Source organism: Cannabis sativa, chromosome X (assembly GCF_029168945.1).
Source record: "Cannabis sativa cultivar Pink pepper isolate KNU-18-1 chromosome X, ASM2916894v1, whole genome shotgun sequence".
Lineage (NCBI taxonomy): Eukaryota > Viridiplantae > Streptophyta > Magnoliopsida > Rosales > Cannabaceae > Cannabis > Cannabis sativa.
Genome location: NC_083610.1, coordinates 20769497 through 20793116, shown reverse-complemented (window position 1 = coordinate 20793116; position 23620 = coordinate 20769497). Strand labels below are relative to the sequence as shown.

At 31.8% G+C, this 23620-nt stretch overlaps 3 protein-coding genes and 1 non-coding gene across 11 annotated transcripts; 1 reads left to right on the top strand and 3 right to left on the bottom strand.

Annotated features, from left to right (window-relative positions):
* Positions 1-1033: 1033 nt before the first annotated feature.
* Positions 1034-5375, top strand: LOC133032423 (B3 domain-containing protein At3g19184-like). Of its 5 annotated transcripts, none has more exons than XM_061106357.1 (10): positions 1034-1299; positions 1410-1505; positions 3297-3328; positions 3417-3588; positions 3722-3928; positions 4282-4426; positions 4509-4628; positions 4738-4845; positions 4948-5058; positions 5214-5375. In XM_061106357.1, exons 1-10 carry the CDS (start codon positions 1168-1170, stop codon positions 5222-5224), a joined length of 1134 nt encoding a protein of 377 aa, XP_060962340.1. In that variant the 5' UTR covers positions 1034-1167; the 3' UTR covers positions 5225-5375. The 5 variants fall into 5 exon arrangements, with proteins under 5 accessions (XP_060962340.1, XP_060962342.1, XP_060962341.1 ...); XM_061106359.1 differs by having other exon boundaries at positions 1035-1299; positions 4521-4628; XM_061106358.1 differs by having other exon boundaries at positions 1035-1299; positions 4521-4628; positions 4735-4845.
* A 257-nt stretch (positions 5376-5632) lies between these two features.
* On the bottom strand, positions 5633-5704 carry TRNAT-UGU (transfer RNA threonine (anticodon UGU)). Its single transcript has one exon. It is a non-coding gene; the product is annotated as a tRNA-Thr (tRNA).
* A 1573-nt stretch (positions 5705-7277) lies between these two features.
* Positions 7278-13536, bottom strand: LOC115702916 (uncharacterized). Its single transcript, XM_061106658.1, is given in 18 exon segments — positions 7278-7684; positions 7785-7871; positions 8002-8088; positions 8274-8351; positions 8464-8592; positions 9004-9123; positions 9263-9337; positions 9473-9568; positions 9764-9865; positions 9982-10062; positions 10805-10931; positions 11673-11862; positions 12047-12134; positions 12216-12292; positions 12387-12492; positions 12754-12927; positions 13005-13207; positions 13294-13536. Coding segments are annotated over 18 exon segments (1926 nt in total). The 5' UTR covers positions 13349-13536; the 3' UTR covers positions 7278-7633.
* Positions 13537-18150: 4614 nt separating this feature from the next.
* LOC115703164 (uncharacterized protein ycf20) lies at positions 18151-20688 on the bottom strand. 4 transcript variants are annotated; one of them, XM_030630670.2, is made up of 3 exons: positions 20547-20688; positions 19798-19852; positions 18151-19564 (listed from the first exon to the last, which is right to left on the bottom strand). In XM_030630670.2, the coding sequence occupies exon 3, from the start codon at positions 19537-19539 to the stop codon at positions 18988-18990; it is 552 nt and encodes a 183-aa protein (XP_030486530.2). In that variant the 5' UTR covers positions 19540-19564; positions 19798-19852; positions 20547-20688; the 3' UTR covers positions 18151-18987. The 4 variants fall into 4 exon arrangements, with proteins under 4 accessions (XP_030486530.2, XP_030486532.2, XP_030486531.2 ...); XM_030630672.2 differs by having other exon boundaries at positions 18151-18838; positions 20547-20686; XM_030630671.2 differs by having other exon boundaries at positions 19798-19847; positions 20547-20680.
* Between the last annotated feature and the right edge of the window lie 2932 nt (positions 20689-23620).

Below are 23620 nucleotides of genomic sequence, written 5' to 3'. Positions count from 1 at the left end.
AAGTTCGAGTTCAACCCATATAATAAAGGAATAATTACATAAGGCACTATTTTTTGTAAAATATTTACATTTTTACGTTCAAAGAATGTTTTTTTTTTTTATATTTTTACGGTTTTCCAAAAAATAACACGAAAACAACATAAAATCAACAAGAAAACAACATAAAAGTAACATGAAAATAACATCAAAATAACAACAAAAAAACAACAAAAAAATAACATACATATAACAAAAAATGAACAAAATTTCAACATAAAAAGACCGTATTTTATGTAAATAAAATCAAAAAAATCGTAAAAATGTTTAAAATTCCGTGAAACCGTATTTTTGTTGTTTTTTTGTTGTTTTTGTGCATTTGTGAAATTAACCCTATAATAAAATGGGCTGATCCATTTATGAAAAATAAGCCAACTTAAGTAAAACACGACACGAAAATGTGAATTTACAGACTGTGCAGAGCTTATCCTTTAAAATATTAGCACAACACGATATAACTCATATTATTAGGGACTTTTTGTATTTACAACTATTTATTATGGTCATTCCATTTCATTGGTTGGTTGGGGACTTGAAGTGATATTATTGTAAAAGTGAAGGACTTTAAACTTTTGAGTGATTCTACAATGCACCCCTTAAAAAGAATGTACTGATATACTCTTGACTTGTTTCGGCATCCAGAAGAATTTTTTAGTCTAATTTTTTTTTCATATTCATGTACGTTATAGCTATTTAAGATAACCTACAAAATTTTGAGAAATTCTGAATAATTTACAATATAAAAAATAATGTTCAAACAGTCTATTTTACATGTGTATAAAATAAAATAATCACTCGTGCAACACACTGTTTGAATGTAGTTTTTGACGTGTTAAACTTTTCAAAATTTCTTAAAATTTTGCAGGATGTCTTAAAGAACTATAACGTACATGATCACGAGAAAAAATTTGACTAAAAAATTATTTCGGGTGCTAAAACATACAAGGATGCATCAATGTATCCATTTTAACGGTGCATTGTAGAATTTCCCTAAACTTTTTAATTTTAAACTTTTCAAGTTTGGCGCTTTAACTTCTCTTCACTCTACTCTTTTCCATTCCTCACAGACAGCGGTCACCATTTTCGTTGACTACTCAAGCTTCAATCTTCTTCTTCTTCTGTGTTTCGAAAATGGTGGAATCTAAATTGGGCTACGAGGAAAGTCGGAAACAAAGACTGGAAGAGAACAAAAAAAGAATGGAGGACCTCAATCTCACCAAGCTTGCTCAAGCTCTCAAAACCCCAACTCCCAAATCAACACCAGTGGGTTTTTCTTTTCTTTTCTTTTCACTACTTTTCCCTCTTTCTCATCTCATCTCTTTTCTGTTTCTCCATTCTATATATGAAATGCTTGGTTCCCATTTCTGATTCAGGTAAAGCAGGCGAAGCCCAGAGCTAGGGAGTCCTCTTCCGCGCCACTCAGAAGGTCAAATCGTGTCGCCGACAAATCTCCTCCAAATTACAAAGAAGTCAGCTTTCTCTCTCTCTCTCTCTCTCTCTCTCTCTCTCTCTCTCTCTCTCTCTCTCTTGAATATTATAGTGCATTTGTGTAAGTAAGTAGTTCCAATTTTAGTGGCAATCTTCAAAGGTACAGCCTTTGAATGCTAACCTTGGGGTTGGCCAACACTTTTGTTCTATTATTATAGTTTTCTGCAGTAGCTTTGTTATGTATTTTGACTTTGATAGCAGAGGGCTATTCTTGATTTGATGCACTTCTATTACGAGAAAGTAGATTTCTTTATTATTGAGGAGATTAATGAGTGTTGGATTTCACCATTACTGTAGTTTTTGATTGTTATATCATCCACATACACTAAAATCATTATGTATGAACTTGGAGTGAACTTAAGCAAGAGAGAGTTTCATGCCTTTGATGAGAAAAAACCCAACTTGCACATCAAACCAGGCTCTAGTAGCTAGTTTTAGCCCACACAAAAGTCTAGTGCAGTTTGCAGACCATGTTGTTCTTCTTGAAAAGTAGGGCTCAAGCATTTTGCTGAGAAATGTAACATCAAGTTGTAGACTTTGATGTTCCTATTTTGTGAGAGGGCCTAAGTTAGAACTATTCTTGTTGCTGTTGGTTTTACAACAATACTAAAAAGTTAGTGTAATAGAAATCAAGTTTATGAAATCCTTGGCAACTAGTCTTGCCTTGTACCTTGAAATAGAGCTATCAATAATTCTTTTTTGGTTAAAAATCCTTTCACATCTCACAATCTTTTGATCTCTGGGAATGGGGACAAGATACCATGTGCTTGTTTTTCATCAAGGCGTTGTGATCCTAATTCATAGCATCTCTCCATTTACATGTCTCAAGGGTGCAAATGTAGAGTTTGGTCTATTCTCATCAAGAACCTCTAAATGGGACACCTTTGGCTTGTACAAGTACATCCCAGCTGTGGATCTTGTTCTCATAGGGTACTTGTTCATGGTTGGACAAATATTTGGACCCATTTTTCTCATCTGTATAGTCTTGCATTTCTCTGAGCTGCATAGGATCTCACACATGTAGCTTTACACTATATTGGTGTTTTTGTGTTTGTGAATGATGTGAAGAAGCTTGTCAATTTGGTGATGTTGTAAATGAGATGCACTATTGTAAGCTCTACTACTGGCATTTCTTGTTTATGGTATATCTCAAATTTCAATAATCTTCCCAATTTTGTGAAAGTATAATTCATTCTAGATCTAGATTCATAAATATTTTGGTCACATCATCTTAGAGCTGTAGGATTTTATTAGTTCACATTATATTTTGTATTTTCATATCTGCAACATCTAAGCTTCAACACTATAAGATTTCATCCAATTTTGAGGGGTTTTTCATTTTGAGTACTTTTCTGCTTGGCAAATAAGTTGATATTCTTCGGTGACAAGTATTAGTATCCTTAGTGGTGCAAGGCTCATGTATAGCATACATAACATAATTTTGGTTGAGGAAGAGTGCAGATTGATCTCTATTTGAAGACATTTCTTATTATGTCTCTATAAAGAGATAATATGAGAGTTTTTACTACCTTGTTCCTTGTTTAACGTAGTAAATAGTGGTATTTTGTTATCATTTATCTTTTCAGGGAAACATGCTAGCCCATTACCTTTATCTGTTTATGAGTTAGGATATGGAGACTTACCTAATTTGACTTTTGTATTTGTGTGTAATAATAATTTATCATCTATATATTACTTCTCATCAATGGAAGTGAAATCCCATTATTTTCCAATCCAAATCTTTAGTTTATCAGTTGTTTGGTTCTTTGCAGGACCCTATTGAACCTTTGGAGTGGCCCAGAAGGTAGATTCATGTTTGGCTGTAGCTGTTTTAGTATTATTAACTGAACCTAATAATGTTGGGTACTTATCTGTACTTTTATTGAATATAGTTATTACAGGAGCTATCACAGGAAAGATTTGCTTAACCGGGTTTATGCGTCGGATGAAGTACGGAAATATGCCATTTATAGAGCAGAGGTACTTCAATCAGAGTTAGACTCCAACTCCCCAAGTTTTGTGAAACCAATGCTTCAGTCACATGTTACTGGAGGCTTTTGGCTGGTAAACCAACATATTATCCAAGTTTTTATTTGCTTCACTTTGCAATGAAATTATTGAATTTGGCTATTGAAATTCTATTTATTATTTTATTTTTCTATAGTAGATGTGTCACATAATTATGTTGGTTGAACAGGGTCTTCCAGTCCAATTTTGCAAGAATCACCTTCCACATACAGATGAGATGATTACTTTGATTGATGAAGAGGGAGGAGAATTCCCAACAAAATATCTTGTTGTTAAAAATGGCCTTAGTGGAGGATGGAGGGGTTTCGCCATTGATCATCAACTAGTTGATGGGGATGCTTTAGTTTTTCATCTGGTTAAGTCAACTCAATTTAAGGTATTATTTGCGTATGATAGTGAAGCATATTGGCTTGTAATGTTCATCTATCTGAATTGATATTCAATGAAGCTTGTAATCTAGTTCATGTATTCTAAACATATCAATAAATTGCTTGGTTGTTTTCTACATAAAACAGCCTACTTTACTTAATAAGAGCGATTCATTTTATCATCTTGATCTTGTAAATAAAGTTTTTAACATTAAACTTTGAGCTCACTCCTTATACTAAATGGGTTAGAAACTTGAATACCATGCACCATAGAGAATGATATGCTTATTTTCTTTTTGCCATAATAAATTTATATTCCTTGCCTAGTCGTTTTCATTTCTTGCGACCTTGATTCTTACAGGTATATATAATTAGAGCAAATCAAACTGAAGACCAGGACTTGGTTAATGAAGATGAAGCTAAAGAAGAGAACAACAAAGATTTGGATGATGTTCTTCCAGCCTCAGGCTCAGGCTCAAGCAGAAAGTCCAAAAAAATCAGAACAAGTAATTTTTTTTTCTACTCCATATAACTTTTTAGAAATCCTGTTAAGTTATTATGCTAGTGAATTCTGTTTAAACATTCTAGCAAATCAAACAGAAGGCCAGGATGTGGTTAATGAAGACAAAACTAAAAAGAACAACAAAGATTTAAATGACATTCCTTCAGCCTTAGGCTCAACAAGAAAGTCCAAAAGAAGCAAAACAAGTAATTTCTTTCTACATATAACTTTTTAGAAATCCTGTTAAGTTAGTTATTATGCTAGTGAAGTCTGTTTGGTTTAGCCATTTAATCATTCTAGCAAATCAAACAGAAGACCAGGATGTAGTTAATGCAGACGAAACTAAAGAAGAGAACGACAAAGATTCGAGTGACAATCCCTCAGCCTCAGGCTCAAGCAGAAAGTCCCAAAGAATCAGAACAAGTAATTTCTTTCTACAACTTTTTAGAAATTCTGTTAAGTTAGTTATTATGCTAGCAAAGTCTGTTTTGTTTAGCCATTTAAACATTCTAGCAAATCAAACAGAAGACGAAGACATGGTTAATGAAGACGAAACTAAAGAAGAGAACAACAAAGATTTGGATGACATTCCTTCAGGCTCAGGCTCAAGCAGAAAGTCCAAAAGAATCAGAACAAGTAATTTCTTTCTACTCCATATAACTTTATAGAAATCCTATGAAGTTAGTTATTGTGCTGTTTAAACATTCTAACCAATCCTAAAATTTAGCCATATTATTAAAAAGCTGTTATAATAATCTTCACTTTGGCCTTTTTTGTTGTGTATTTTGCAGGCAAAAAGTAGAAGCATGACATAATGGAATATGTGATAGATACCAAAAGACTAGTTTCTGTAGTAATTATTTATTTATTTATTTTTTTTGTTAATCTGAAGTTTTCTGTTGTATGAAATGTTAAAGCTGTTATCATGAAAGATTTAACTAACTCCCTCTTCATATTTTGCCTCTAAATTAAATATTATGAATAAATATGCCTCACAACTTAGTGATAGGATGTTATTTATCCTTAATTAACATCAAAAAGAAAAAATGTCAAGTAGAAAACATATACTAAAATATACTAATTAAAGTAGAAAACATGATTAGAGTAACAAGTTCTAATTAACTCAGCTTCATATTTTGCCTCTTAAATTAGAAATTATGAAGAAAAATGAAGGGAGCAAGTGTCATTTTAAAAAAATTGAAACAAAAAGTGCCCACATGCAGGATCGAACTACAGACCTTCAGTTTACAAGACTGACGCTCTACCACTGAGCTATACGGGCCTTGTTGGTTTTGTTAATGCACACTTATTAATTTGACTTGTATAAAGATATATTTTTAATATATATATATAAATATATTTATATATTTTTTTTTTCTTCTTCAGGAATTTCTTGTATGGATAATATAGATTATGATTTGTCTAAATTGTTATCTTCTTAGTAGCATTTATGAAATTGTCATAACGTGTATCCAATTCATTTCATAAATGATAATACCATTTAAGGTTTTCTCTTCCTCTAACTAACATTATTTTCTATTGTTTTCATCTTTTTATTACTTAAAATTCATATACTGTGTCCATCATAAATAATAATAATAATAATAATAATAATAATAATAATACTTTATCCTTCTTATTGATATTTGTAGGTGAAAATTTGGTATTATTTAATTATTAATGGGTTCATTTTACAAGTTGTGGATTATATATAGTTCTTATAAAGCAAATGATGGAACTAATTGACATACAATAGCTCTTTCAAAGACATTATTATTACAAGAATTAACTAGTTACACTGTAAATTATTGATAGATAAAAGTTAAAAATCCTTGATGAACACTTTAATTAGGAATGTAACCATACAAGTTGACCATCAACTTGATAAGAAGATAAGACGAGTGGAATTGGTTGGAGAGATTTATTATGTGGGATAGGTTTATATACTTAGCGTGCAAGACTTTATTTCTATAAAAAGAAAGACTTTAACTTAGAAGCTTAGAAGAATATCTTTAAAAAATTAGCTCTCATCCTATAATTGTTCTCTATTTCTCTTTTACGTAGAAGTTCTTATAGAGAACCATCTCTCATCTCATCATTTCTTTTTCACAGATAACCAATAAATAAGCAACATTTTTTTGCTCTAATAATTTGTTGGAGAGTCTTGCATATTATTAATGTGTAGAAAGATAATAAAATATATAAGATGAACGAGCTACTCTTCTTATTGCTATTTAGTTTTGAGATAGAACCCATTCACCTTATTTCAAATTCTAACATAATTTTAATTAAACACACCACACTTTTACTATAACTTTCATAAACCTCTAAATTTATTAAGCTCGTTCACTAATTATAAGCTTTTCTATTCATAACTTTTATACAATTATATCATTTAATCATCGCGTTACTTATTTAAATTGTCGGATAATCAGATATGTCATACTCTGATTTTAATGAGGTTAACAAAAATTGTTGTTAGCAGCATTGCTTATTATTAAGTAACACATTCCCATTTGTACTAAATGATTTTCTAGTTCGATTTCAGTCATACCCAATTTATTTACCAAATAACTAAAACAAAAAAAAAAACTAACCTAATCTAGGTTATCATATTCATATGTTGCCAAATTTATCACTTTGTACAAAAGTAGACATTATTTACTCTTGATTTTTGTAATTGTCTTCTATTAATAAAGATGCAGTATTGACTATTTACTACTGTAAATAACTGTAAATAGTAGGCAAACAAAATTTGTTAAAACTACATAAATTCCTATCTCATTTTATTTAAACTAATATATATATATTATTAAATGTTTAGCTACAACCGAGAAAATAATTTAAAGTCTTACTAAAGAAATGTTGATCATCTCCATAATATCATTCTTTTCAGACTAAACAACAATGTTTTTTTAAAGTTTACAAAGCAACCGATTTAACATCCTTGGTACAAGATCATATCAATCGAGAAATCAATGAACTTGTTCCTATAATGAAGCTCTATTATAACACACAATATTTGACTACATCTTTCTTCATGGCCAAAGAACATAGCCATAAATACCCAGAAAATGTCATAACTTTCTATTCTCCTTTGATTCTTTGATAATTTCCAAGTCATTTTGGATAAGAAACTGCATGCATTATTAAATCTCCTATCTTCCTGCTCATAAATTATTTGTTTAGGCTATGAATACAGACTGCCTCATTATAGTTTCGCCATTTGGTTGCCATAGGTTGGATCGATGCAAACAACTACCTGTTAAATTTTGTATTGTGTAAAATTATCAGGAAAAGAAAAAACAAATATGTACAGACAAGTTCAACAGTGATAAACTGATAATGGTATGAAGAAATACCTTCCCAACACTTTTGCCAGAGTGGAGATACTCAACTGCGTCGGCCACAGAGTTGACTCCCAAAAATTGTTTCGGATCAACAACAACCTACAACAAGAACGAAGAACGAAAAGGATTAAGGATTAAAGTTCTATAGCTCAGCTTGTTCCAGGGATGGAAATTTGAATAGTATTGAGTCAACTTGACATGTAACAAACTAAAAAATAAAAACCATTACCTTCAGCTTCCCCATAGAGAAAAGATTAACTAGTTTGTCCAAATGTTGTTGCCATAAGTAACTATATTGTACCAAGAAAAAACCAGCCTGAAAGAAAAAAAAGAGTTGTCTCTAGAATTAATCAAAATGGGAAACATAGTTAAGACTTGGATTCACCAAGTAGATTGGATCATAATTGAATTGAAAAATACCACCTACTAAGATTTTTCATCAAGATGATACATACAGAGGAAATGGAACCAACTGTATCATGTATTAGATTAGATGCATACCACTGTTTGGCTTTTTGCTAAAATCTTTTCGCACAATCCAGTATAATTTGATGGCTTCCATCCTTGTTCCCCTTGATACTGAAACCAGATGAATCAATTGATTTCAACAAACCAAATTACTAACAAAAATTTCTTGCAAAGCAATAAGCTGGAAAAAAGATGAAACTATAATCCAATCAAATAAACTAACCTGAGAAATCATCCCAATTACTATGAGTTTTCCATAGACTGCCAACGCATTCAAGCACAGATCAAACATTTGGCCACCTACAGACTCATAGATGATGTCGATACCTTTAGGAAACTCGTTCTTTAGAACCTGAAATTTGCAGATAGAAGAAACAGGTGTATTTCAACATATTGAACAGAATTTTTATTTTGCAGTCTACTCATTGTAACTTCAAGTATTTTTGTCAATTCAACTGTTATCATGATCCTACTTACTAAGATGAATGACAAGCTCTTCTAATTTGACTTAAGAAAAATTAATTAGAAAGTGTTTGAGGAGCCGAAAGTGTGATTCGGTCTGTCCATTCTTCTTTTAGGAGTCCACTAATATCAATTAAATTCTACTCAAAAGGTTTAGTAAAAGAAATAAGAACACCTAATAAGACATGTGGCACCTACAAGATAGGACAACTACATTAGTTAATTAAACAAAATACGCCACAAGTAACTCTACTTTCACCTTTCAATCCTTTAAATAATTGAAAAGTTTAATGAGATTTACAGTTTTGATATCTTCTGCTTTATAGTCTATGACTCGATCGACTCCCAAATCCTTCAAAAGCTTTGCCTTTTGGGCACCTCCACATGTTGCAACCACGGTATTTCCAGCCACTTTTGCAAGCTGTAAGTCAAACACTTCCAATTTAAGCATTTTCCCAATTGTATACTTTTAATCAAAATATATGGATACAAGTAAAGGCCCTCTACAGAAAATTAAATATGAGAAATACTAACACATAAGAGGGGAAAAGAAAAAACACCTGTACTGCAAATTGCCCGGTCCCTCCTGCAGCAGCAGTAACCAAAACTACTTTCCCAGAATCCATTTGTCCAGCCTAAGAATTCAAACGGAAAAAAATGTTGTCAGGAGTAAGAAATGTAATGGCTATAAAGCAAATTTTGATATAAAATGATGTTAGAAAGAGACATAAATTGGAGGTAATGCCAAAGTGTTCAGCTTGACTAATGACCTTTTCTAGAGCAATTGATGCAGTTAATCCTGAAGTAAGCATGGCCACAACTTCTGGATCTGGTCTTGCCACAGGAAGGATGTGTTTTGAAGGCACCTAAATCATGTAAAAAACAAGAATTCAGTCTTCAGTGATTATTCTTATGAGAAAATAACAAAGCACAATTACAAATAGCATGAAAATAGTTCACACAATACCATTGCCCTGAAACTCAAAGTAGTCATGAAAGAATAATGAGATAAACAACTGCTGCTAATTGAGGTATAAGGTTCCATGGTAGTATAAGTGTACCTTTATGAATTCAGCATAGCTTCCAAAAATCATAACTGCAGCTGGAATACCAACTTCCAGGTTGGTGACAGAGTCCCCGACTGCTGCAACTATCCCCACAGCCTAAAATAGCAAAAGCATATGTAGATTTCTAATCATTATGTAATGAACGATGACGTACATTCCAGAACAATAAAAGTTCTAGGTAACCTTCTAACACCATCATAAAAAATAAGTACCTCAAAACCAGCATCAAATGGAAGACTGGGGCCAGTACCTTTGCTGTTACCGCTGAAATAACGTCCTGAGCTGAAGTTGACCTGTTTATATATACCCTCATTAAAAACAATATATAGAAGGAAAACATGTATACATTTAAAGACAATTTGTATTAAAATTTCACAAAAATAAGGACAAAATCCTTGTTATTGTTTCGTAAAACTGAGCATAACATAAACCCCTACATAATAACACTTGTTTGTGTCTTAGATTTCATTTTCTATAGTTTATCCTTTTTTTCTGTCCAATCACCATCTGTTCTACTATGAAGAATAGCAAGAATGGGGCCTACTCTAACATACTCATGAGATGGCAAAATCTACCAATCTGTTGACAAGACTTTATTAAAGGTGGTGTGACTATACAAGAAAAATATATATTTTATGGGCTTGAATGAATCAGCTGAGAAAATGACAGAGATAGATAGAACGAAGAGACATATAGAAACCTCTGAACCAACATTGTTTTAACCGTGAACTACAAAAACTACACATTCCTTGCAGATTCCAGAGTTCTGTAAGAAAACGTGTTGTCTTTTTGGATTGCAATCTGTTTGAGTTGCTACAAAACAAATTATTAGGCCTGTTCATGGCTACTTACTGGTGTTGTAGGATATCCACATTAAACCAAGTTAAGAGCAGCAGCCAAGACTTCGAACATATATTGAGAAAATTAAATAGAATGATAAAGATGAGAATACATAGCATATGAAGGAAGTTCATGTATAAAAGAAAAGCGTTATCCAAAAGAAAAAAAAAAAGGCAACAATGGGCTCAAACTTACATCGCTAGCGTTTACACCAGCATAGATGATTTTCACAAGAACATGGTGTGGCTCAATGGGTAATCTCAATGGTGAGCGCACAATGCCGGTAGCACTTCGGAAGTTATGAGTTAAAGTGTGAACAACTCTGCAAAACAAAAAATGAACATAAGCATAATCACTTCTACATACTAATGAAGAGACCATTTGCATTTCAAAAACTTTACAATTGACATGAATTAACAGCTAATAAGAAAGTCCATCTGAAGTTCTGTTAATGCTTGCATCTAAAATCTACATAAATTCAATATTATAAGTGACTCTTTATGCACACATTGATGAACATTTTTTTTACATCTTTCTTAGGAAAAAATTAAAGAAAAAAAAAAGTACATATTTATAAACAAAGATGGGCAGGATCTTTGAAAAAACACAGGACAGAAGCTGGCCTAAGAATTCCAATGTAGAAGGGGATAAGCCAATTTAATAAAACTACCTAGCAAAATACAAATGCCTTTACTAACTAATATCACACGAGTACTTTGTAGATCTTCAAGTGAAATGGAAAGAAGACTACAAGTAAAGCCCCAAAGATATCTCATGTCTAGATAAAGGAAAACATTTCAACTTTCAAATACAAAAGTAATGACAAATGAAGTCTTATGCATATCAATAAATATTAAAAATGAAAAGTCATGCGAAATAATCAGTGATTCCATAGACAATTTTCATTCTGATTCACAATGATAACTTTCTCTGCATATCTGGTCAAAATTCACTATATCCAGTCATGTGATGAGAACATAGAAATTGTCAAATAATTTTACCTTCTCATTCTTACTACAAAAACAAACAGGAAGCCAAGTATGCTAGACATAGTGTAACTTACATTTTCTCAAAACTATTTGGAAGTTGAAACTTTAGAGGAGCTTTCAATGCAGTTCTTTTTCTCGATATGGAAGAGGGGACTATATATTTTGCCTTTTCCATTGCTGTTGGCCAATACTCTATGCCTCTGCGGTTTGTTATCCATAGGCAGGCACCAGCTTTACTCTCATCAGTAATAAGCTCAAATGCACCTACAAAAGGAAACAATAACTGGGTATGAGAAGATAGATCTTAAAAATGCTATAAGACTCACTTATTCCACATTTCAAGGAATTTTTTCAATTAAACTATTCATGAAATCAATTACAGCATTATGATTATACAAGCATCTCTATCAAATGCTACAAAGTTTTAGACAAGGGTCATAAGACATACCTTTCACCACCATTTCCATAGGCACAAAGCCTCCCATAATGTCAACAAATTTAGGATCTATTTTCAATCCCATATCGGTTTCAACAAACTGCATTACAAAATTGTCAATAATAGTAAATCATTTTCAATTGAGATTATCTCTCTAATCTAACTTAAATTAGAGTCTTACCTCAGGACACAAAACATTGACGCGAATGCCTTGACGTTTTAAGGGAACAAGTGATCTTGTAAACATAACAATGCCACCTAAATAGAAAAACAAAAAAATCAAAGGTTAGCAATGTTTTAAGAAAAAAATCTGAATAAGAAAAGAAACAAACTAGTGGCATAAGCAACAAACTTTTAGAGGCAGAGTAAGCAGGGTCAAAATACATCGGATAGAGGCCGGCAGATGATCCCAAATTGATGATCACACCAGGTTTTTTTGCACCTTGCATAACTTTAACCTGTTCAGAGACTGTAACTGATTAGTGAAACACATCAAAACATAATTTAAAAAATAAAAATCAATACAAAACAACCCTTTCACTAATCTGACTTTTAGTACACCCTCTGCTATGACAGTGTTAGACCCAAGTTTGCTACTAATCATTAAAAACACTTGACCCTCTCACTAATAACATTAAACACTATAGCAGAGAGGTCAATTCAATATATAATTTCAAGCTGTATCTGACTAAACCCGAGTGGAAAAAATGGAATCATACCGCGAGACGGATGCAATCAATGGCAGCAACAAGATTGACATCTACAACTTTTCTCCATGTAGAATTACCATCAGATTGATCCTTATGGAATGGAATTTGAGTACCAATACCAGCACTGGTAATACATATATCTAAACCACCATATGTCTCCACATGTTTATCAAATTAAATTCCCTGCTCCAACCCAAATATCAAAAATTCAAAATTTAATAATAAAATCAAAAGCATAAATCATCTACACAATTACAAACAAATTCCTCCTTTTTTTTCCCCCACTTACTTGAATTAGTTACATCACAGTTGACGGAAATAGAAGACGGGAAATTTAAATTTGAATGAAATTTAGAATTTAGCGTCTGAACAAGATTCGCCACTTCCTTCCCTCTTTCTTCCGATAAATCAACCACTGTCACGAATATTCCTCTCGCTCCAAGAGCCAGACAGAGAGCTTTTCCTACAAACCAAACACCACCAAATACCCATTACTAAGCATATATATATATATCGATTTGTAAACCATATATGATGAAAGAACTATACCAATTCCAGAGGCACCGCCAGTGACCAGAGCTGATAATCCGGGCTTGAGCTCCATTGTATTTGGAAGAAGGAAAAAAGGATATGGTCTGGTCTCTGTGTCTGATCAATATGAAGATAAGTTTCGATCTATGACACTACGACAATATATATATATATACGTATATAGATATATATACTGGGTGGCATGGCAACATCGTTACATACGCCGGAATTTGGTTTTGTTTTTCCACGACACGAGAAGTGATTTTTGTAATATTATTATTATTTATTATATGAAATGATATGAATTATATTGCGTAATAATGTCATGATTTTGACTTTATGATATTGTAATAGGCCGGCAATGTGAATCAATAGAGTATCTCCATTTATTTATGGGAAATTTGATTTTCTATACTTAGAAAATCAAAAAAAATTTTTCCTAAACCAAAAATTTAAAACCTAAAAAAACTATGGGAAATTTTATTTACACCCCAAAAAGTTTTAAAGGCACTCCATTTTGATAATTTTTATTTTATATAAAATTTATATTTTTAATTGTACTATTTTTTTTTAACTTTTTTCTTTCAATTCATATTCTTAAAAAATATACCTATCAAGCAAAAATAAAGTGTATGTTAAATATTATGACAAAAAAATTAAAATAAAAAATTATGTGAAATTTTTTTAGAAAAAAATAAAAAAAAAATACGCATGAGTTAGAAAAAATTATGAAAATGAAATCAAAATAAGTATTGAAATAAACATAAAATAATGTGAAGAAAAAATTTTAAAAAAATATTAAGAGTAATTTTTAAAAATTATTTAAGTTTATATTTTTTTTTAATAATGGGGTGTATTTATAAGTTTAAGGGGTGCAAATAGAACTCTCCAAAAACTATTCCTTTTTTTTCAAAACCCCAAAAATACCCCCCTCACAATATTCTCTCTCTCTGCATCATCTCTCTCTCCCTCTATCTCACCCCAACCGCCCACCCTCACCCGAACCACCCTCACCCACCCACGTCAACCCCAACGCCGATCACCACCCTCACCCCCGTCGACCACGACCCCAACCCCTCCGACCCCAACCCCAACCCGAAAGAGCAACCCCAACGCCGATCTCTCCCTCTATCTGAAACTTTTTTTTTTTTCCTGCGATTTGAGAGAGGGAAGAAGACATGGTCGGAGGTTCGATGGTGACCCATCGGAAGTCCGACCATCGGACCTTTGAAATTTTTTTTTTTTTTTTTTTCGCGATTTTGGAGAGAGAGGAAGAAAGGGTCTGATGGTCGGACCTTCGGTCCGATGGGTCCGATGGTCGGACCCATCGGACCGAAGGTCCGACCGGCTTTATTTTTTTTTTTATTTATTTTTTTTTTTCCTGCGATTTGAGAGAGAGGGGAAGAGAGAGGTCCGATGGTCGGACCTTGGGGTCCGATGGGGTCCGACCAATCGGACCCCATGGTCCGACCATCGGACCTGGGGTGTGGGATTCTTGGGACCGGCTAGATAGAGAGAGAAAGAGAGATAGTTTTAGTTTGGGGGTATTTTTGGGGTTTTGAAAAAAAAAGTATAGTTTTTTTAGGGTTTAAATTATTGGTTTAGAAATCAAATTTTTTGATTTTCTAAGTATAGAAAATCAAATTTCCCTTTATTTATTTAGGGAAGTTTTATTTACACCCCACAAAATGATAAGTACACCCATTATTAAAAAAAATATAAACTTAAATAATTTTTAAAAATTACTCTTAATATTTTTTTAAAATTTTTTTCTCACATTATTTTATGTTAATTTCAATACTTATTTTGATTTTATTTTCATAATTTTTTCTAACTCATGTATATTTTTTTTTAATTTTTTCTAAGAAAATTTCATATAATTTTTTATTTTAATTTTTTCCTCATAATATTTAAAATATAATTTATTTTTGTTTGATAGGTATATTTTTTAAGAATATGAATTGGAAAAAAAAAAAGTTAAAAAAATTTAGTACAATTAAAGATATAAATTTTATATAAAATAAAAATTATTAAAATAGGGTGCCTTTATAAAATTTTGGGGTGTAAATAAAATTTCCCTTTATTTATAGGTTCTTTCTATTTTCACTTTAAAATATATTTTTTTTATCTATTTTTACAAAAATTCACGTAACAACTAACAAATCAATTAAAATATAAATTTAAAAAAAAATAGAAAATACTATTTAAAATAATTTCTTTTTTATTTATTTATTTTATAAGGGTCTAATTAACAAATCAATTTAAAAAGCAACCAAAATTCATATATAAACTATAGAACAATTTAGATTGTAAATTTAAAGAAAAAAAAATTAAAAAATAGTATATAAAATAATTTTTCTTTATTTATTTATTTTGTAAGAGTTCATTTATTTTATTTTAGAGCATTACTATTAGTAATTTTGATGATGAGAAATACTAAGTGGTACCTTAAGGTATCTTTAATGAGAATTGACATATATTATTTTATTCAACATTTCAAATTAACTTTATATGAATATTATTGTTAAAAAAAAAAACAATAGTCATGTGATATTATATAATTTTCTTTCTTACAAAAAGTTACTTTATTATTAACTAATCTTTTGATATAATTATAAAATTTAATTAAAAAGTAGTATGTGGGACTATAATAAATTGGAATAATTTATTTAAAAAAGTGTGTCAAATTATATGTAAATGATAGAGAAAATAAAAAAATAAAAGCATTCTTGAAGGATGCTATATAATTGGAACGTTTTTAAAAGAAGAAATATCAAAAATGATGTTGAAGATAAATAAAATAAAATATTATATTTTTAAATGACGTGGAAGGTTTAGCACATTTAGGACTTGTTTGGTACGTCGTATTGTATTGTATTGTGTTGGATTGTGTTGTATTGTATTGTATTGTGTTGTGTTGGATTGTGTTGTATTGTATTGTATTGTATTGCATTGTATTGTATTGTATTAGTATTATTTAATACAATATTGTGTTTGGTATTGATTTGTATTAATATATTATATTGTATTAGTATTATTTAATTCGAGTCCCGGTCCCGGTCTCGGGTCCGGGTCTGGTCTGGGTTCGGGTCCAGGTCGGATTTCGGGTCTGGGTTCGGGTCCCGAGTCCAGGTTCGGGTCCAGGTCTGGGGTCCGGGTCCGGGGTCTGGGGTGCGTGTCTGGGTCCAGGGTTTGGGATCGGGTCCGGGTCCGGGTCTGAGTCCGGCTCCAGGTCGGGGTCTGGGTCTGGGTCAGGGTCCGAGGTCTAGGATTGGGTCAGGGTCGGGGTCCGGGTCCGGGTCCCAAGTCCAGATTGGAGATTGGTGTTGACCCCGAATCTTTTGTAAATATTATAATACAAGTTAATACAAACTATTTGTTATGTATTAAATAATATAATAAACTAACCAATAAGAATAGAAAAGAAAAAAAAATAACAGTAGCATCGCTATTACTGTGCAGCAACTCTCAAATGTATATATTTGAAAAGTTAAAGTTTTTTTGACAATGAGTTACATTTTTCTGACAGCTACCTCCACTAGCAACTCCATTGGAGTTGCACCTGGAGATGCTCTCATGGTATCAAGCATCACAAAAGGTGGCATGTTAATATTGGTGCAAATTAATATACAAAATTTGATTTAATAAATAATGTAAGAAACTGCTAACTAGTCGCAACGTGTCACATGAGTATGGTATTGGACATCATATGGTGCCTAATAGTAATGCTCTTTTACTTACCCATACTTAATTGCACTATATTACACTTTGAAGGGTGTTAGAGCATCTTCAATTGAGTGCCAAAAATATAATGTATGGCTATATTTTAGCACACTTAAAAAATTACTAGTCAAATGATATTCTAAAAAGTGTGATAAGTTTGACATATGCTAAAAGATGTGTCAAATTTAGTACAGGATATAATATTGTGTTAAATTTAGCATATTTTTTATTTACTATAATGCCACTAATTATTGTGATTCATTAACTTTTACTAAATTTTACATTCTTTATTTACCATATCAACATCATATAAATAACAAAAGAATAAAAAAAAATTGTATATCTCAATAAGATATTAAATAACCATCAATATAATTATTATTTTTTTTTTCTTATTTTACATATTGTCTTGTTTATTAGAGCCTAATTGTAAATAGTAGGTCAAATATTGCACAAACTCATTTTTGAGTCAAATTTAGCACAAATTTTAAATCTTCTACTGGAGATAGTTTTTACACCACATACTGAAATTTTAAATTCTTTTACTTTTTTTACTATGGGACGAAATTTTTTCAAAAATACTCTGTGTACTGTATTAAGTTTCCACGGTTGTTCTACAATTATTTTTTAGTTGTTTTAATTGTTCTGTTTTATTATTTTACGGTTGTTTTATAAAAAAAAAAAAAAATAGTATTTTTGTAAAAAAAATTCGTATTACAATAAAATTATAAATTTTACCCAAAATTCAATATCTTTGTAAAAAACCCTTTACTAATTTAGATAAATACAATAAAGCACTCATAGTACTTAACTTTATATATATTGTTATTGGTCCAAGTGGTTTACAATGTCACTTTCATCCTTATTTTGTGATTATGATATTCAATTCGTAATGGATTTCTCTACTTCATTGCGCCTGACCCAAGTGGGATATTTTCTCTCGTGCACTGTAAAGTGTACAATACATATAAGATCAATCACAATCACTCCCACCTTTTTTGTTTTACCATTATATTAGCACTTTGGAAATCTTTCCACTCCATTACCAATTTTGGTAAATATATATTTGTTTAGGACTCTAAATTTTTCATATAATAGTATATGTTATAGTAATCATAAACATTAAACATCTCACCATTTATCAACACAAAATTTTTAAAACTATGAACACCATAACGATTCAATGACAGTTACAAATGGCCTCTTGATTAGTTCAATTTTAGATATAGGTGACTTCTTAAAAACCAAGAATACAATAATGATTCAATCACACACACAAGTGTCGTGAGCTTATACGGAATCACAGATGCTTCTTGTGGAATGATTTGCCTTAGAGTAGCTAACTGGCCAGCTTAAAAGCATCAATGAAAAGACCATAAGTAAATCCCATCTTGAAATTGTTAAGAAGAGCAAGAGGAAATGTAATTTTCGGGCGGCTGTAATAAAACTTTGTAGCATACTCTGTGAGAAGAACACACAAAACTGCAGCTATCACATCATTGACTCCTAAAGCTCCAAAAGACAGAGAAATTGTCTGTGCAACATAAAAACCACCCAACAAAGAGATACCCCCGAAGAGGGTCCTTCGAGAAGGACTTCGAAAATAGTTTCTTGAGAGCTCAGGTACAATTCTGATGATATCTACTAGTCTCCTAGGCCCTCCATTTTCTTGCACAGCTCTAACACGAAAACGCCCTGGTGAGGATCGTAAAGTGAAATCGCTAGACTTTCCATACAAAGCTCTTGTTTGAGTTCTGAAGTCAAATATGAGGAGCCCGGTGGAAGACAAACTCACAGAATGTACCATTTCAGTATTACTACCAAAATCAACCAAAATGCCCTATCATAGAAAATAAAAAATAAAAAAGTAATAGAGAATGATAAATATCTTCTACAACTTGCACTCACTATCTAGCCAGTATGAAATGATACGCATGTAAAATAACATTTTAAAGAAGATACATGTGTTATCTATAAGTGGTATCCCTTTTATTCTTCAGAACCTTTCTTATCTTTCCCCTTATCCAAATTCAACTGGCAAATATCTCTTGCAAGTGTAGCGCTTGAGAGCTCGAAATTGGGTAAGAAAGCCTGAATGAACTGCCTAAATCCCTCACTCTCAACAATACTATATGGCAACTTCTCCGATACTATATACCTCGCAATAGCATGCCTGCAAGCTTCTTCAGTCAATGGCGTATCAACCAAATCACCCTCTTCTTCCTTTGGTTCAGATTCTTTCTCTTCACCTCCATCACCCTTATTTGAATTTTGTTCACACTGATGGTTGTAGTGATTCCACAAGCTACTAGTGCCATGTTTCCTATGGTCAGCAGCATAATCCTTCCCACAGTAATTACAAGCAGCCCTAGGATCCACCGGATCACCCCCTTCAATCATAGTAAAATGTTTCCAAACATCGGATTGTTGCCTAACTTTCTGTTTTTTTCTATTGTTCCCCTCTTCAGTTTCAGTATCAGTAAGGTCTATAGATGGATCTAAGGTAGAAGGTGAGTAACTCTCATTTTCAATTTCATCCATTTTTTTGACCTTCAAAATACAAAACCTATATGCAAACACATCACATTAAACATCCTAAATGCATCAATTATCATATAAGTAATACAAGTGGAGTGGCAAACAAGAAAAAATACAGCCAAAAATTATAATCAACGGCATTCTTTCATTATTGTGTAAACCTATATTACTCAAACCATGACACAAAGTATAGCCAATTTAGAGAACAACCCATCTTCAAATTCAAATATAAAAATCATTACAAACAAACTAAGCAAGTACCTTATTTCGCCTAACTTTGTGAGAGCTCTTCCGAGATGTTCTTCGAAGCTCTGCACTGCATTTTAAGACTAAACAATCATAATCCAAACATTTGAAAAGGGGGTAAAACAGTTTGTATAAAGAGTGGCATACATATTTCATTTCCAAAATAATTCATACTCTTCAAATCAAACATGCATTTTTTCAAGACATAAAAAACTGAAACGTTCAAGAAAGAATTTCTCATTTAATAAGAAAAAAAAATCTGGTATCAGTCATCACCAAAAAAGAATCAAAAATTGGAATCTACTCTACAAAAAATTGTTGTGTTCATTCCTCTTAAAGAGAATCCTACAAAAGAGTTCATTTTCATGGACAAGGGTTTAAGCCCATTAAATTTATTCGCAAACCAAATGCAGAAAATATAATATGCATAGAAGTATAAATCAAAACATAAAACACCTAGTAGCGATAAATGGTAGAGAATCAGTACTAACCAAAAAAAATAAAAATGGTAGAGAATCAGCAAAGTGAGTTTGGGGATTTTGGGTAAGAACAAGATGATAAACAAGTGAGAAGCCTACATATATGGGTGAGACTAGTAACAAAACAGAACCATATCTATAACCAAACCCAACTGATAGAACTATAATGACAACAAGTTTGATTTCATGAGAAATATCCTACTGCAATGGAAACGTAGATAGGATTAAGATTGTGGACCATTAACACATTCACAGAGATTGAGGTTTCAAGAACGAAGCACAAACCTATTGACAATGGCAGAGCTTTTCAGGGACGAAGACAACAGTGGTGGCGGAGGATTTTTTTTTGGATTTGGGGGTAAGGGTTTTGGAGGTAAAATCTGGCTATTTTTTTTTTTTTTTTGAAAATTAGAGTTATATAAATAAAAGGCTAATTAGTAATTTTTCCCCCTGAACTTTGACATATACTAAATCGTGCCCCTTGAACTTTTTTGGCCGTTAAAAATTCTCCCTAAACTATTGAGATTGTTAAATTTAAGGACTTTTGTCTAATTTTAGTAAAAAATTCTAACATAGATGATAGTTCAATGGGCATGATTTAGTACATATCAAAGTTTGAGGGGCATGATTTGGTAGATATCAAAGTATGGAGAGCATGGTTTAGTACATAAACAATCACTGAAACAGTAAAATTGAATGAAATTAGACAAAAGTCCTTAAATTTAACAATCTCAATAGTTCGGGGGGAATTTTTAACGGCCAAAAAAGTTCAGGGGGCACAATTTACTACATGTCAAAGTTTAGGGGGAAAAATTACTAATTAGCCTAAATAAAATTAGAGCACCCCATTATTATAAATTGGGTAAATTGCGTAAAATCCGTAATACTATTATTTTACTTGTAATTAACTTTCAAAATTAATTTTTTACGGTAAAACTCCTAAAACCACAATAACGTTGGCAATTTACAGTTTTCATCCAAATTTAGCTGTTAAATGCCATGTTGGATTGTCTACGTGAACATAATGTATTTTTTTTCCTTTTTCTTTCTTTTTCGTTCTTTTTTATTTTCCAGTTCTCGTTACACTTCTTCTCTCTCAAATGGATGCAGGTACATGCTAGGGTCGTCGTAGTTGTCGAGGACCACCAAGCCAGCTCCGCCGTCGTTGTCGAGGACCACTAAGCCAGCATTGTCATCGTCGTCATTGCAGGCCGACCTAGGTGCAGTCACCGAGAACCGTCGCATACAACATGATCGATCTCAGCCACACGGTCGATCTCCTCTCTCTCTCTCTTCCAATATCGATCACATTTCTCTCTTTCCTGATCTCGTCTCTTTCTCTCTCTATATTTAGAGTTTTTAAATAATTGTGGGGAAATAAATTTACGGTTTTCAAATATTAGTTTTGGGGCTGATTTTGTATATATATGTGTGTGTGTGTGTGCTTGTTTATTTGTTAGATTTGGATTTGTTTGAATTGGTTTGTTAGTTTTGGGGCTGACATTCTCAATTCATCAAATTTAGTTTGCAACATGGTAAAACGTAATCTTTTTACATCAATGATACCTTTAAACCGAGTTTGAAGGATTTTTCACATTTTGTAGATTCACAATATGATATCAATTTAATAAAGCCTTCACCAATGCCATTAAAAATAGCATGCAAGACTTTATTATTATAACCAACCAATTTTTCATTTTCAGTAGTCCAATTAAGTTTAAGTTTTATCTTAGAATTACCTTCATCATCATTTTTAGTAGGTCAAGACCAACCTACAAGTATAGCTCTCCATGTTTTTTCATCTTGTGACTTAATGAATGCTTTCATTCTAACCTTCTAATATGGATAATTCGAGTCATTCAACAAGGGTAGTTGATTAATGGAGCTTTCTTCTGCAAACAACGACATCTCACACAAAAACAAACTATACAGAATAAAATAATCTCAAGATCTCACTAAGAGTTTAGTGACAAACTTTGATACCAATTAAAATTGTATATTTTAATATTACTAATTTATTATTTAATTAATCAACTAATTAAATATGAAATAATAAATATTGTACTGAAACAGTTATTCTATAACTATAGAACACAACTCTATAACTACATAATAAAATAAGAAAATAAACAGTGCAGAAAAATAAAAATACATAAGGTTTTTGTACGCGGTATAAAAAATCCTTGCAAATTGTTACTAGTCCACAGGGCCGCGCCCAAGGATAAGATTCATTAAATAGATCTCAAAAATACAAAGTAATTGACTTATGCATAAATAGACTCCCTCTTATTGTATGCCACAAGCTTGGTGAATTCCACCTTCTAATCGAATCTTGTTAAAACTTCAAGTGCTCGAACTTTCTTCGATCTCCTTGAAGAGTGCTTGCTTCCTCCCGAGGCAAGACTTGAAAAGTAATCTTCCGAAACTTGTAGAACCTTCTCCCAAAGATAGCACTATTGTTTGTCTTCTTTTGTAGACTTGAATACAGACTCAAGATAATACAAAATACATATAAACTGAGTAAGATACAAATACTCTCTTCTTTACAAAATAAAGACTATTTTCTTAAGATATGAATACAATTCGAAGTGTATGAAAAAGATATATGACCTAGATGCTATAAGGTATATTTATAATTAATATACACCTCATTGACAATTCATACACGGTTTGAACAGGATCACATCTCACTAGATAATTCCTTAAAATAGATCTCTTCAATCAACTTAGAAATTTCTGTTTTTGTACCTACAAAATCATGATCAGTAAGTATGACTTTTCTTTTATAAAAAAGTCTTGCTTCGGTTTTCTTCACAAGAAATCTGATCTAACATTTTAGGAAACTCAGATTTGATCAGATATACACAACGGATAGAGAGAAAAAGGATAAGTCATCAAACTTACCCTTTATGCTTTATTTTCCATAAATAAAAAAGCTAGACATAATTTCTTTCATATATAATTCAATAAATACAAAAATATTAAAACCAAATAAACACCTCAATCGAAATTAATATTCAAATTATAATTTTTTTTTGTTAAATTAAAGATATCAAAAATAAAATTAACAAAACATTTGGAAAAATAACGAGCTTTAAACAAACGACCAACAAATGAATCTTCCCTCTCCAATAAAAGCCACCCTTACTTACCTAAAAGAGCAAGATTATAATCTCTAAGATTTCTAAACCCATTACTCCTTTACTTGTACATGTACTCATCCTCTCTCAACTTGCCCAATAGATTCCCTTGGCACTAGAAGAATTTGTTTGCCTCCAAAATTTACACATCATCTCCACATCTTTACACATACTCAATGGCTATAAAAAAACTCATCTTTACACAAGTTGCAACAAAAA